We start from the raw sequence: 14,954 nt of genomic DNA on the forward strand, positions 1-14,954 counted from the left end.
GTAGTAAACTACTCTGGTTATTCCCCTCCCCCCCCCAAAAAAAAAAGTTCACAGGGAGGCAGAGGCCAGTTGCAAAAGGAAGAATCAAACCTCACCGTAGGAAACGGGGGCTATTAATTCTAGGCGCGCTTGGAAGACTGACAATTAGCATTTTCATTGCCAAGGTCGGGGAACTACGCTCCTTGGGTTTAGTTCTCCTCTCCTTGCTTTTGGGTAGCTTTGCGTGCTCGTTGTAGATCCAGGCCGCCCAACTCTCAGACCGAAGGGACAAAGCAAGGGGGGTTCACTAAAGGCTCGGGGCTGGAGCCTGAGGCTTGGAGATGACACCTGTCAGGACGCTAGCACCTCCTCCGGACTCTGCGAATCTTCGGCCCCACTCGGCTCCTCTTCGGCTAAGTTCGGCTGGCGCTCCTCCGGCCTTCAACTCTCCTCTTCAGGCTGAACTCCGCGAGCTCTCACCCTGTCGGGCTCGGCTCCCTTCGGCTTCCTTCGACCGACGCTCGTCTGGGGCTCGGCTCTCCTCGGCGGAGCTCGGCCCAGGCTCGCCTCCGGCTCGGGTCTCCTCGGCTAAGCTCGGCCTGCGCTCGGCTCGCGCTCGGCTCTCTTCGGCTACCTTCGACCGACACTCGTCTGGGTCTCGGCTCTCTTCGGGCCGAGCTCGGCCGCGGCCCCGGAAGGGCGCCCATGGAGCCGGGGCCGCCGGCTCGGCCGACAGCTATGGCGCCGCTGCTGGAGTATGAGCGGCAGCTGGTGCTGGAACTACTGGACGCGGACGGGCTGGTAGTGTGCGCCCGCGGGCTGGGCGCGGACCGGCTCCTCTACCACTTCCTCCGGCTGCACTGCCACCCGGCGTGCCTGGTGCTGGTGCTCAACACTCAGCCGGCCGAGGAGGTGCGGCCGGCCGCGCGGGGGGCAGAGGGGACCCCGAGAGCGTTGGGGGCCTCCTGAACGGATGCGGCCCCTGGCGCCGGGGCGGGGGGGGGGGCGTTGAACGGGGGTCTCTGAGGCAGATGCGGGTCGGTGCCACAGCTCGAGGACACAGAGGGTAGGCAGGGTCCCGAGGAGGACGGAGGTCCCTGACACGGATGGGAGGGCTTTGAATGGGGGTCCGCGTAAGGCAGTTGCAGGTGTCTGCCACGGGTGCAAGGACACTGAGACGGATGGAGGGGCTCTGAGAGGAGTAGGGGAGTCATTTGAGGAGAATGGGGGCGGAGAGAAGGATTGGAGGTCCCTGAAGAGGACAGGGATGTCTAGAGAAGGATACAGACAGGAACGGTGAGGGAGTCCCCAAGCTGGATATCCCGGGGCTTGCTGGGGCCGGAGGAGTGGGATCCGCGGTGGGGATGGAGGGGCCTCAGAGGGTAATTGCGGGATGTGAGAGGAGATGCTGAGGCTGGGGAGAGCCCTGTAGGGAAGGGGAGGGACTGAGGGGGTTCACCGGAGCTGGGGGCAGAGGGGCACTGGATCAGAAGGGACGGGGGCTGGAAGCTGAGGATATGGGGGAAGGGTACCTGCGGTTAAGGAATGGAGGACACTGAAGACCGGAGGGGCATACACCTCTGCTAAGACAGGGGGCTCGGTATTGAGAGGTGGCACAGCCTGCTCTGACGAGTCTGATGAGCCCCTTGCTAGAGCAGGTGGCCAGGAGGAAGATGTCCGCAGAGGAGAATGACCACAGACTCCTTGAGGGTGGAGATCCTGTCTGATTTGTCTGGGTATCCCCAGTACCTCACTTAGAGCCTAGCACAAGGCAGAGCCCCCAACAGAGGGAGTGTTCGACTGAAGATACAGAGGGCCGAGTTGCCATTGACATGAAATCCCCTCTGGGGTGGATCGGGACAGAAGTAGCAGTCTAAACCACCACCCGGGAAAAGGATCCCTTGTGATGTCCTTACATAGCTTGCTTGCCTGCAAACCTGGCTTTGGCGGGACGTATTTTGTAGCCAGCGGAAGTCTTTTAACCGAGGGTTTAAAACTCCGTTTTTGCTGTTCAAATGCTAATAATAACTCAAGTGCAATGATTCCTTAATGCAAACCCCAAAACAAAACAAAAATAAAAGCCTGGTTAAATGTAGATGATTGGTGGATCAACCTAAAGTAGTAACTTGGTTTGTACATTCCTCAAGTGTATTGTCTCTCGTTTTAAATTCAAAGACCTGCAACCTAATAAAAACTGCCCTGTATTCAACAGCCTGCTGATCAGATTTGGTTTGATTTAGGAGTACTTTATCAATCAGCTGAAGATCGAAGGAGTCGAACACCTCCCTCGCCGGGTGACAAATGAAATCACAAGTAACAGTCGCTATGAGGTCTACACACAAGGAGGTGTGATATTTGCAACAAGTCGAATACTTGTGGTCGACTTCTTGACTGATAGGATACCTTCAGATTTAATTACCGGTAAGTATTTGAAACCTTATTATTTGTATGTAAATTGGCACTTTTCTGTGTCTGTCCTCTCTGCTAAACTAAACTAGGACCTCCCTTGTGAGCAGCACTGGATGTTTTTGCTCTCCATTGCGCTTCCAGTTGTTAGCACAATACCAGACACATTTTAGAGGCTTAAAAAGTATTTGTGCCCCGAATAAGTAACTAAATTAGTAAGTAAAGTAAGAATGACTCTTCCTTATTTCCTAAACTCATATCTGGTAAATACTTGGTAATTGGCTGGCCTTTTAGAACCTAATCAGACTCGAAATGTTTACAAATATTCTTTGTATATTTCCTAACATATTTGGTTTTCTCTCTTAAAGAGTTTTTCGCCCCATGACTTGAAATTAAACCAAGCAGTTGCTTAATTATTTTGAGAAGTATGGTTTAGTTTTAGTTAGAATTAATATAGAAAAGGAATTATTTTTCATTATTATTCGTCCTTTTGGAAACCTTTTCTGATTTTTCCCAAAGCTAACCTGAGGGCCCTACCTCACTGCCCTCAGATTACCCTTTGCTTCTCCCCAGTCAGAGCAGTAAAGAACACCACATTATCTTTGCCTGTTTATTTGTCTCACTCATGAGATAACAAGCTTCATAAGTATAAGGGACAACTTGTTCATCCCAGGCTAAGTAACTAGTATGGGTATTTGTTGGATAAAATGATGCATGAATATGCTGTGACCTTCAGTGAACTTCTGGAGGGCAGAGAGACTGTGATATTCATAATCATACTTCCCATTATGGCCCTGAACATAGAAGACCCTCAAGAAATATTTAATGAATAAATGTATGAACGAATGCTTTTTGTGGTTCATGGTAAACTAATTGAAGAACACTGTTGTTATAGTTTTGTAACATTTATAATTGTCATCAGCCAGGCCCGCCCGGGCAGTGAGGTCTGACTCACCTGGCTTTGAATGATGATGCCACCACTTACAAGCAAGTTACTTAATTTTAATAAACCTCAAGTTTTCTTTTCTTTTTCTCATTTCTTTAAATTGAGAAAATAGCACTTCCCAGAGTTATCGTAAGGATTAAATGAGTGAAAATAAATTGTTCAAGATAGTGCCTGGGACATACTAAACAGTAAATAATAGCAAAAAAAAAAAAGTATTGGCTTTTCATCACCAGAAATTCTGATACATCATAAAGTCTTTTACTGGTTGCTGCTTTCTTCTCAGCTTGGTTTTGTATTTATTTTTTAAGCCGATAAAATGGGGAGGGAAATGTACTGGAACCACCACTAGATGTCAGTATTGCCCCGACTTTTAGTAACCGTTCAACCCAGTTAGGCAGAGAGCAATAATGAATCAAAGAAACATCAGATTATAGCTTATAGGTAGCTCCTAATTAAAAGCACAAAATTCTGTATCCATTTCTGATCATGTCCCAACCAGTAATGAAGCTGGAGCCGCTGCTGCCGCTTGGCTGAATGGAATGCAGATGAATGCCAGAAGAGACTCCCTTCAGATTCCGCACCCTGGAGGGATTGGCCCCCAGAGGCTCTCCAGGGCACTTTCACCATGGCTCTCACAGACCAAACAGCAGTCCTTGAAGCATGTAACCCTCCAGAAGGTTCTGAATGCCCTCTGCCCTAATTTTTCCCCCTGTCACTACCTATGAAATTCACTACCACAGCCCACGCAAGGGTCCCAACTCCTCAGCAGAGAGAGAAGTGTGTACATAGTTACCCTGATGGTACTTTCAAAAGACAGGACAGGAGGCTTTCATTGCTAAAACGGCTCTGACACCTCCAAATAGAACTGAGGACACACTTTCCACGACAAACTTAAAAAAAAGAAAAAGTTACATGTTAGATTTGTGCACCCAGTGCTATAATTCAGTTTTATGTTCATTCAACAAACATTAAATTTACTAAGGGTCCCTTGTGTGGCAGGAATGTGGTAGGTGCTGTTGGTAGAAAGATCAATGAGACTGTGTGGTGAGCTCCTGAGTTAAGCTGCTCCTAGGTTTGAGTCCACCTCCACCGTGCGCCAGAAGTGTGATCTTGGGCAACTTGCTTAATTTGTATGACTCTGTTTACTCATCTTTAAATGGAATCCTGTAACAGTGCCTTCCTCCTGGGATTAGTGTGAGGGTGAAATGAGATCATGTATAAAATTCTCCACGTTGTGCTCGGTACATGGTAAAGCATTCTCTGATTACTGCTTGTTGTGATGTCCTTGTCCTCAAGCAGTTTAGTGGAGGAGACAGATAGAAAGAAGTAATCACAGTACAGTATGAGATACAAATTGTCACGGGAGCGTAAAAATGAAATGTAACTAGGCTTTTGTGAGACTGCAGTTGCCCCCAGAAATACTGCCTGCTTGTGTTTTCTTTTTTTTTTTTTAAGATTTTATTTATTTATTTGAGAGAGAGAGGGAGAGAGAGCATGAGTGGGAGGGAGGCGCAGAGGGAGAGGGAGAAGCAGGCTCCCTGCTGAGCAGGGTGCCTGATGCAGAACTCGATCCCAGGACCCCAAGATCATGACCTGAGGTGAAGGCAGATGCTTAACCGACTGAGCCACACACACACCCCTGCTTGTGTTATCATGTTGCTGGTTTTTAAAATGGGGGGGCGGTGGGAGGGAGTCCTCAGGTGGTGTCACTTAGGAAGAACCAGGCTTTGTCCTCAGACCCCCCGATTTGGAACCTTTAGTCTCCCATTGTTCGTTGGATGACCTTGATCAGCTTGTTTTCCTCTCCTGGTCTCATCATAATACCTACCTCATAGAATTCTCGTGAGGATTAAATGAATAACAGTCCAGTAAAGTACCTAGCCCCTGCACCTGGGATATATTGGTTCTCTTCCTCCTCCTGGGTTTTCTGAAGAATGACAGTCTTTTGGAGCACAACATTTCCTTAAATTGAGGTTCATCTTTCCTTTAGAAGTCCCCTTTTATTACTTTAACCTTATGTGATATTTCAATCTAGGCCAGCAAGTGTAGCCCAGGAAAGTACTTGGAAAAGTCCAACAACTAGGTCCAGAACCCTTGCTCAGTAGTAAGTTTGTTAGGTGTATGTATTGCAGTTATTGAAAATCCTTTGTCTACAAATTCCTAAATAACACTATTAATTTCTACTGTATCTGAAAAACAATTTGCTTAGCTAGAATAAATGGTAGCTCCATCCACCTCAAGCCAAAATTTAAGCACCAAAACAGTAGAATCTGAATTGGGCTCACTGAACTAGTAGAAGAAGGGGTCACAAATAACTACTTGTCATTTCCCAGACCCTAGGAGTGATGTCAGTTGGTACAAAAACATGTAAGCACATTTATGACAACTTTATATATAAGGTAATGGCTTGATGTAGGTCTAAGAGACTGAGAATCATCATAGAATAATTGAGTTTTTGATTCAGAAATGACATGTGCAGTCTCGTGTCATATGTGTTCCTAATTCATCACTAATTACGCTGCATCAAAATGGCACATGTACATATAATGTGTGGATTTATTATATACACATATGAAAGATCATCTGGTCCAGTATTCTCATTTTATAAATAAGGAAACACAATAATTGTCCTTGTTTTTATGATCTCAGAGGTGTCAATCACACCACCCCAAAACACAGATGTAGTAAATACATTCATTAAAGGTTTTTATTTTAATGGACTAATTTACCTCTCAGTTGAATATACTCTGATTCCAAAAATTGAATTACTCCAATAGGCGATGCAGATGTGGCCCAGACTTCTGAATTACTGCTATTTTATGTAGACCACATCTGGTTCACCTATAAAAAGATAATCCATGAGCCACTTCGCTTTCAGAGATTCTTCCACCATGCCAGACGTGCCCCACCCCAAGGCCTTTGCTCTTACTGTCCCTCAGCCTGGAACTCTGCTGGCGCACGTGGTGACAAGGCTCACCTCCTCATTTCCATCCAGCCGTGGCTCAAGTAGGTTCTCAGTGAGGCCACCCTACCTAAAGTTGCCAACCACCACCCCTTGCACATGCTCCCTATCCTCCTCTGATTCATTTTTTTTCCTCCCTAGCACTTATTACTCTATAGCCTACTAAACAGTGCACGTGTTTATACTGTGTATCATAAGGACCATGAGAACAGGGTTTTACGTATTGTGTGTTCACTGCCGCATCCCCCACCGAGATCAGTGCCTGCCCATGCCCAAGTAGGTACTCAGGAGAGACATGGTGAATAAGCGAATGAAAATGAGCGTGAATGTCCATGACTATTCTGCCATCTAAATTATAAAATTTCCTCTCAGGCATCTTGGTGTACAGAGCTCACAGGATAATCGAGTCTTGTCAAGAAGCCTTCATCTTGCGTCTGTTTCGCCAGAAAAACAAGCGTGGCTTTATTAAAGCTTTCACAGACAACGCTGTCGCCTTTGATACTGGTTTTTGTCACGTGGAAAGAGTGATGAGGAATCTTTTTGTAGGGAAGCTCTATCTGTGGCCAAGGTAAACAGCACTACGTGACAAATTTCTGTGAGAGAATCTGCCATATAACTTAAGTGTGCACTTTAACATGAGGTAAAATGTACTGTAATTGCACCTGATACATGATTGCCAGGTTCATAACAAGTGCATCAAATAGATATAGATGGTCTCCACACCCGTGGTTCTTTTACAAGGAGAGAGACTTGATAGTTATTTTTCTGGTAGCCCGTCAAATCCGTCCAAGGGCAGCCACTTTATTCCTTCTTGTATGTTTAGTGAGACCCCCAGGGAATCTAGAGACTCCCATATACAACAGCTTTAGGTGAACTGTAGATTTATTGGCTAAGACTCCCACTTCACTTTGAAAATTACCCATCAGGGAATAAAGCACAAAGATTTTTGAAGAATTCATGTAAATGTCTAGGAAAAACCATAAGGTTCCAGTGTTCCAACACCTTGCACCTATGCTAATACGTATTTTGGTTTTACTACATGGCATTTAAGAGCAAGTGGCATGGTCTTTTTCCTGTCTTGATTATACCTTATTGAAGGGATCGGCATACTTTTTCTGTGAAGGGCCAGTTGGTAAATATTTTGGGCTTTGCAGGCCATGCGATCCATCACAGTGATCCAGCTCTGCTGTTAGAGCAGCAAAGCAGCCGTAGATGGTCCATACACAGTGGGCGTGGCTGTGTTCCACTAAAACTCGTTCTAAAACCAGGCACTGGGTTCAGCCCAGACAATAGTTTTGCTGACCCCTGCCTTATTTGAATAATAACGTCCATTCGTTGAGGTTAAAAGTATTCCTGAAAGCATTGTCATTTTGCTTTCTATTTTGTTTGTGTCTTAATTGCATTTACAAAACCAAACCAAACCAAACAAACAAACAAACAAAAAAACTACAAGAGTATTAAACTGAGACCAGAAATACACAGCTCTTGAAATTCGAGAAAATCTTTGAAAACTATTTGTCTCTATAGGTTCCACGCAGCGGTAAACTCGTTTTTAGAACAGCACAAACCTGAAGTTGTAGAAATTCACGTTTCTATGACGCCTGCCATGCTTGCTATACAGACCGCCATACTGGACATTTTAAATGCATGTCTGAAGGAGCTCAAGTGCCATAACCCGTCCCTGGAAGTGGAAGATTTGTCTTTAGAAAATGCTATTGGGAAACCCTTTGACAAGGTACTCCGTTTCTTTTCCTTTTAAGCACAGTTTGTGATGTTATAATTTTAAAGACTCCAAGTTATTTTAGTAATTGCAGTGTCCTTAATAGGAATTTGCTGTTATTTTAGAATTAATTTGGAGCTGATTTAAGGGTAGCTTCTTTGGTTTTCCGGAAAGTAATAATTTGTAGTAAAATACATGGACCAACATATAAGCACACCTCTGATTTTTGCAGTTTTGCAGTGATTATTTCGTATTTTAAGTATAATTAAGAGAAGGATAAATAACTTTTTTTGCTCTGGAATGACAGCATTTGGATATCTACAGGTAGAAGAGTTTTTACATAAGAATGCTTCATGATTTATGGGCTTTTGTCTGGAATAAAAATAATTGGGATGAGTTTTCATTACTGAGGAATGTGAACCCTGCTCTCTTAAAATTACATTTTGAATTGAGAAAATGGTAAGACTAAGACTTTAGTTCAAGGAACTTTTATTCTGATTTTGTTTGTTTTTTTGCAGTGAAAGAGCATGTGCACATGCGTGAGGAGGGGGAGGGACTTAGGGAGAGGGAGAGAGAGAATCTCAAGCACAGTGGAAAGAGTGATGTAATGTAAATGTCCACGCTGAGAGTGGAGCACAATGCAGGACTCAATTTCATGACCCTGAGATCATGACCTGAGCTGAAATCAAGAGTGGGGCACTTGGGGCGCCTGGGTGGCTCAGTCGTTAAGCGTCTGCCTTCGGCTCAGGTCATGAACCCAGGGTCCTGGGATCGAGCCCCACATCAGGCTAGGCTCCCTGCTTGGCAGGAAGCCCACTTCTCCCTCTCCCACTCCCCCTGCTTGTGTTCCTGCTCTCATTGTCTCTCTCTCTGTCAAATAAATAAATAAAATCTTTAAAAAAAAAAAAAAAAAGAGAGATGCTTACCTGAGCCACCCAGGCACCCCTCTGACTAATTTTTTTTATCATAGATGAATATTAATACAGGTCCATAAATGTTGAAGATTGAATTGTAGATCCAGAAAATGCTGACTTTTAAAAAATCCTGGACAGCTTTTTTTTTTTTTTTTTTTTTTCATATTTTGGTGGAACAAATTCCTGTCTTTTAAACTCTGACTCAATCTGTCACTGGAAATAATGCATAGTGATTATTAAGAAAGAAAAATTTAACTCCTCATTTCTCTGATTCTTTGAAAAAGTCATTTTACTGTGAAATAATTATACATGAAACTAATTTCATGTGTTTTGTTCCTCTGTTCTTAAAGTTTGGTGCATGATCAAAACAAACAAACAAAAAACCCATCAAAAATAAACCTTCACGTTCTTTTAATAGAATGTATATGTCATTAGAAAAAAAACAAAATATAGCCTAATATGTTTTGTACTAAGTTTCTGTTTATCATTCCCTGGCTAGTAAAAGTCAAAGTATTATTTTGGATATTCTTTTAGCAACCAAAGGTAAATGCAGACATAACTTTGCATCTTGTTAGAAAATTTAACTTTTGTAGATGATTTTACCAAACAGGTATGCAGTTATATGTTCCAGTTTGTCTAGGACAGTTACAGTATCTACCTGTTGTCCTGGAATAATTATTAATAATATAATTTCATTTTCACAGGAGTCCCAGTTTGGACAATAAATAATATGGCCATCCAAATAATTATTCCTGCTGAGTATTAATTTTGTTAGATAAGATGCCATGTAGTGATACTGCTTCCATATCAAGCTATAAGTATTATCCTTTTTAGTTACAAAATCAGTTTGTAAAGGGTGTGTGTGTGTGTATAATCCAGCTGTGGGTATGTAGATACCTATATGGTATATACAAAGAGCTATTTTGCACTTTAGGCAACTTTTTTTTTTAAGATTTTACTTATTTAATTGAGAGAGAGAGAGAGCAGGGGAAGGAGCAGTGGGGAAGGGAGAGGGAGAGAATCTCCAACAGACTCTGCACTGAGCGCAGAGCCCAATACGGGTCTTGATCTCATGACCCTGAGATCATGACCTGAGCCAAAACCAAGAGTTGGATGCTTAACTGACTGAGCCACCCAGGTGCTCCTACTTTTTAGAGTCTTAAAAAAATTCAGATTTAGCCCATTGATAATTTAACAAGTATTTTCCCATCCATGAATCACATTAAAAAAAAAAAAAAAAAACCCTAAGTAAATCTTTTACACCACCAAATTAAGATACATTGTTATTTAATTTGATACCTACCATGTAGTTTCCCTGATATATGCCCTCTGTTCCCTGTCCAACTGGATCCCACATTTTTATCTATCTAGGATAGGGTCACAGCCAAACTTGGCAGAAATTGATATGTCTAAGCTACGTGCTTTGACCCTTCATAAAAACAAACGATTGGGGGGCACCTGGGTGGTTCAGTCCTTAAGTGTCTGCTTTCGGCTCAGGTCATGATCCCAGGGTTGAGGGATCAAGTCCCACATCGGGCTCCCTGCTCAGCGGGAAGCCTGTTCTTCCTCTCCCACTCCCCCTGCTTGTGTTCCCTCTCTGTGTCTCTCTCTGTGTCAAATAAATAAATAAAATCTTAAAAAAAAAAAGATTGGTTATCTGATGTTTATCAGGCTTTTCTCCTAATAATGTAAATATGGATAAATATAAATTGACTCTCTGATCACAAAGATTCTAGGGATAAGACACTTTGCTTTATATTTGAAAATTTAAACATTGTTATTAGAATCTTATGAACTGAAATTTTCTATCTGCTTTCTTAGGAGATGATGTTGGGAGTTTTTTTTGTGTGTATGGTAAAATATATGTAACATAAAATTTACCACCCTAACCATTTTTAGGTATATGGGGATAATGTTCATTGAAAGTATAATTGGTATTAATAATAGCTTTATTGAACATGCTTTTAGGAATACTAAATTTTATTCTTGTTTTAGACAATCCGCCATTATCTGGATCCTTTGTGGCACCAGCTTGGAGCCAAGACTAAGTCCTTGGTTCAGGACTTGAAGATACTACGAACTTTGCTTCAATATCTCTCTCAGTATGATTGCATCACATTCCTTAATCTTCTGGAATCTCTGAGAGCAACAGAGAAGGCTTTTGGTCAGAATTCAGGTGGGAGATGAAAATACTAATATTATGGGAGCTGATTTGAATAAAGTGTTGGATTTTGTTGGGGAATCAGATGTAGGGAGTGCTATATTCAACTATGTGGTATACTAAGATTTCAAATTACGTTTTATGTTCATAGCACAAGGATGTAGATTTTATTGATAGCTAATGTTTCCGCCTACTTAACTTCTGTTCTGCATAATAATAAATATTCATATCCATTCCAGGCGATTTTATTTCTAGAAAAGACTCTGTATATTAAGGCAGTTCCGAACTTAGAAATAGGTTGTGTTCTGGAAGTTTAGTTGTTAAGAATTTCAAATTCATTTTCTCCAAAGAAATAGCAAGGGAGTTTAGGGTTTCATTAGCCGGAGTGCTGAATACTGAGGAGGTTTGTAGGGAAACATACATATACAACTGGCCACCATCTTGTTTGTCTGCCAACCACATCTGCCCCCACTATCGTGGCCTCTGTCACTGTTTGGCTAGACCACTGATTTTCAAAGTGTAGTCCATGGGCCCCTGAGGCCCAGATTTCATACAATTAATAATTTTTACCTCTTCCCCAGGGACATTCTTAAGTAATAAACTACAAATGCATGACAATGAAGAATACACTGACCGCTGGTACACTTTGGTTCCACTGCCTTGATTACACTCAGGCACCAGCACTGTTACCCAGCAATGCTTTTGCACCGTCCCTGGAAATGGCAACACAGTGGGAAAAAAATCAAATAATGAGTTAATATTCTTATGAGAATAGTTTTGAGGTCCAGACTCCCTGAAAACATCTTGGTGGCCCCCAGACGTCAATAGGCCACACTTTGAAAACCACTGGTCTAACCAAACAGTGATGGAGGCCACAGTAAGGGGGAAGATGTGGTTCAGAGGAGAACAAGATGGCGGACAGTTTTCCTTATAGGGTATGTGACCATCAGAGACTCTTTAAAATTCATCTGAAATTGATGGCTTTTTTTTTTTTTAACTTTTCATATTAGGTTGGCTGTTTCTTGACTCTAGCACCTCAATGTTTGTAAATGCTCGAGCAAGGGTTTACCATCTTCCAGATGCCAAAATGAACAAAAAAGGCAAAATGTCTGAAAAAATGGAGATGAAAGAAGAGCAAGGTATCTTGTAGGCTTGATCTTTAACTGTGTCCTTTATTTAAGTATTTGGTGTGGAAATTCTTATCAATTCAATATATTAATCCTAAATATCCTTCAGCCATGTGAAAAACGTGTGCCCGTATGTTAAATATATGTTACATGCAATGCATGTTAAAAAGTGTCCAGCTGGCAAGTCTTAGAATCCATTGTCAGGGGATTCCAAATAATAGGTGCCAAGTGTCAGTCAAGAGTATTATCACCGCTACATAAGAGCTACGGATTGATTTTTTTTTTTTTAACTTCAGAATAATAACTACTTTTGGCACCTTAAAGTCTTAACAGAATGTCTTAACATTCCTTTTAGCTTTAAAAAAATACATACTGGAATGAGGCAAGTATGGATTTTATTCCAACCCTTATCTAGTAGATATAATAAATATCATTGGTTTTTCAAGGCATGGGTTAGGGTTGATGCTGACCTTCTGCCTCATTCAAAGGTCTAGTTCAGAACTTAAATATGTTAGTGATGTGTTTGAGTACTAACAGAAACGTTTGATTGCTGTCTACTTGTATCCCATCTTCAGGATTGTGAAAGTCATGGGGATTTTAGAAATAATAAATACTATTACTCTGTACTGATTCTTTCATTTTAAATAGCAGCTTATATCTAGCATCACAATTGCAACAACACAGACTCTTCTCTAATTCGTGACCGTGCATGTAACTTGTTCTCAGGGCACTGTGAAACCTCTATTAACGTTGGTCTGGAGTGTGTTTCATTTGGACCTTAATAAATAGACCTTTTTCAAGAAAGAAGATTCTATCTGGCCTCTGGAAAGAGGCTCAAAGGAAGGGGCTTTTGGAATGATGCTTGTGTCATCTGTTGTTTTAAAAGGCTGTGAAATACTTTAGGGATAAATGTTATCATGTAGAATGAGGTTATCCTTTTATTTCTGTACAGAAACAAAAAAGGAATTGGTCCTAGAAAGCAACCCAAAGTGGGAAGCATTAACCGAAGTACTGAAAGAAATTGAGGCAGAAAATAAGGAGAGCGAAGCCCTTGGTGGTCCAGGTAGGAGAAAAGAGATGGTGACATTTGCTTTCAAAGTGGAGCAGATGAGTCTTCTTTGTTAGTTCTTTAAAAATAACTTACTATGATTATATTTATAAAATGTAAAAGAATAAATGCCAGAGGAACACTGAAATCCTAGTGGCGGCCTCCTTTTCTATTCATTCGATGTGATTTTCTCCAGGTTGAATCCTTGTATATTCATGAAAGCAGGTTTTTTTGCTGGTTGCCTTCTCAGGACTTCTATTTAAAGAGGCAGCTAATCTCCACATACATGTTCACCAGGATTTCAATCTGGAATCCCCAAGGAGAAAGCTAATGGGCCGCTTTATTCTCAGCAAGCATCTTTCCAGAAAAGTCTTCACTGTTCTATGGAGCAACATTGACCTAGCCCCGACTCCCACCAAAAAGTTCCAGATTTCAGGGCTGCTATCTTCAAACATGAGCGTACTAGTAGATTAGCATGGTAGGCCAAACCTGAACTACATTTAAAAAAATAAAACCCATTATAAAATAAAACTAGATTAAAAGAAAAAATCTGTTGAGACTTTGAACTCCCATAAATCAGTAAACGCAAGCACATAATTCTTATCTTAGTAAATGTGCTGGTGATGTTATCCGAGAACCTACATTACTGTGATTAAAGACCCAAAGTCATGCATGCTCACTTAGAAAAATTGAAAAGTATGAAGAAAAAAGAGAAGGGGAAAAAAATGTCTAGGAGTCACACTGGCATATTTGCTTCCAGGGTTTCTTTCATGTATTTTCTGTCTCACATTGTTAAGGTCACAGTGCAGATATAATTTTTGGATATATAATTAGCAAGTCAAATGATAACGTTCTTGAGACATTTGACTGGTACAAAATTTTTCTGAATTTTCATTTCTTTTAGCAGCGTAAAAGCTCATCACTTTTGTTTTTTAGATTTATTTAATTTATTTATTAGAGGGATAGAGCAGGTGAGGGCAGGAGCAGAGGATGAGGGGGAGAGATCTCAAGCAGACTCCTTGCTGAGTGCGGAGCCCGACATGAGGTCCTATCCCAAGACCCTGAGACCATGACCTGAGCCGAAATCAAGAGTCGGGCACAACCAGCTGAGCCACGCAGGCGCCCCAGAGCTCATCTCTTTTTCACCTAGCTGACAATGACTAGAGATTCTATATATGTTCGTGTGTATGTGTACCTATATATGTGTAATAGTTTTATCAATTTGATTGGAGAAAAATGTCACTCATTTGAAATTTGGTGCTAGGTAGGCTCACTGTTTTCTTAAAAGTTTCCTCTTTTGTGAATTGCCTTTTTTTTCTTTGCCAATTTAGACTATGTCCACAGTTGGTATTGGCTTTTTATATACTAAAGATATCATCATTTATGATAGTTGTTTTGTAAAGTTGTTTTTTTGTCTTTAGCTTTCTTAATGCACAGTGTTTTCGATTATAGATATGAGTCTTCTCTGAGATTTCTTCCATTGCTTTTAAGCCTAGAAAATCATCTCCATCCAGAGAGATGGAGAATAGTCACCTTTTTTTTTTATGATTTACTATTTAACATTTGACTCTGTAATCCATTTGGAATTTATTTTGGCATATAAAATCCTCTGGAAAATTATTAATTAAAAAGAGCTTCTGTAAAGCCTCCATTATACCATGGCTACGCTTTCATAAGACTAAATGTTTCTG

At 41.6% G+C, this 14,954-nt stretch overlaps 1 protein-coding gene across 5 annotated transcripts in view; it reads left to right on the forward strand.

Annotated features, from left to right (window-relative positions):
- The first annotated feature begins 542 nt into the window (after positions 1–542).
- Positions 543–14,954, forward strand: part of ERCC4 (ERCC excision repair 4, endonuclease catalytic subunit) — a 30,786-nt gene continuing 16,374 nt past the window's right edge. The window contains exons 1-8 of one of the 5 annotated variants that reach the window (XM_027611588.2): positions 765–891; positions 2,192–2,400; positions 3,831–4,008; positions 6,666–6,861; positions 7,821–8,028; positions 10,923–11,103; positions 12,099–12,227; positions 13,168–13,278. In XM_027611588.2, coding sequence (XP_027467389.1) covers positions 3,957–4,008; positions 6,666–6,861; positions 7,821–8,028; positions 10,923–11,103; positions 12,099–12,227; positions 13,168–13,278 — 877 coding nt within the window. In that variant the 5' untranslated portion in view covers positions 765–891; positions 2,192–2,400; positions 3,831–3,956. Of the gene's footprint in view, positions 892–977; positions 1,046–1,067; positions 1,276–2,191; positions 2,401–3,830; positions 4,009–6,665; positions 6,862–7,820; positions 8,029–10,922; positions 11,104–12,098; positions 12,228–13,167; positions 13,279–14,954 lie in introns of those variants that run through there. The other 4 variants (XM_027611589.2, XM_027611590.2, XM_027611591.2 and 1 more) reach the window with 4 other exon arrangements.

The sequence above is a fragment of the Zalophus californianus genome, chromosome 10, assembly GCF_009762305.2.
Source record: "Zalophus californianus isolate mZalCal1 chromosome 10, mZalCal1.pri.v2, whole genome shotgun sequence".
In the NCBI taxonomy this organism is placed as follows: domain Eukaryota; kingdom Metazoa; phylum Chordata; class Mammalia; order Carnivora; family Otariidae; genus Zalophus; species Zalophus californianus.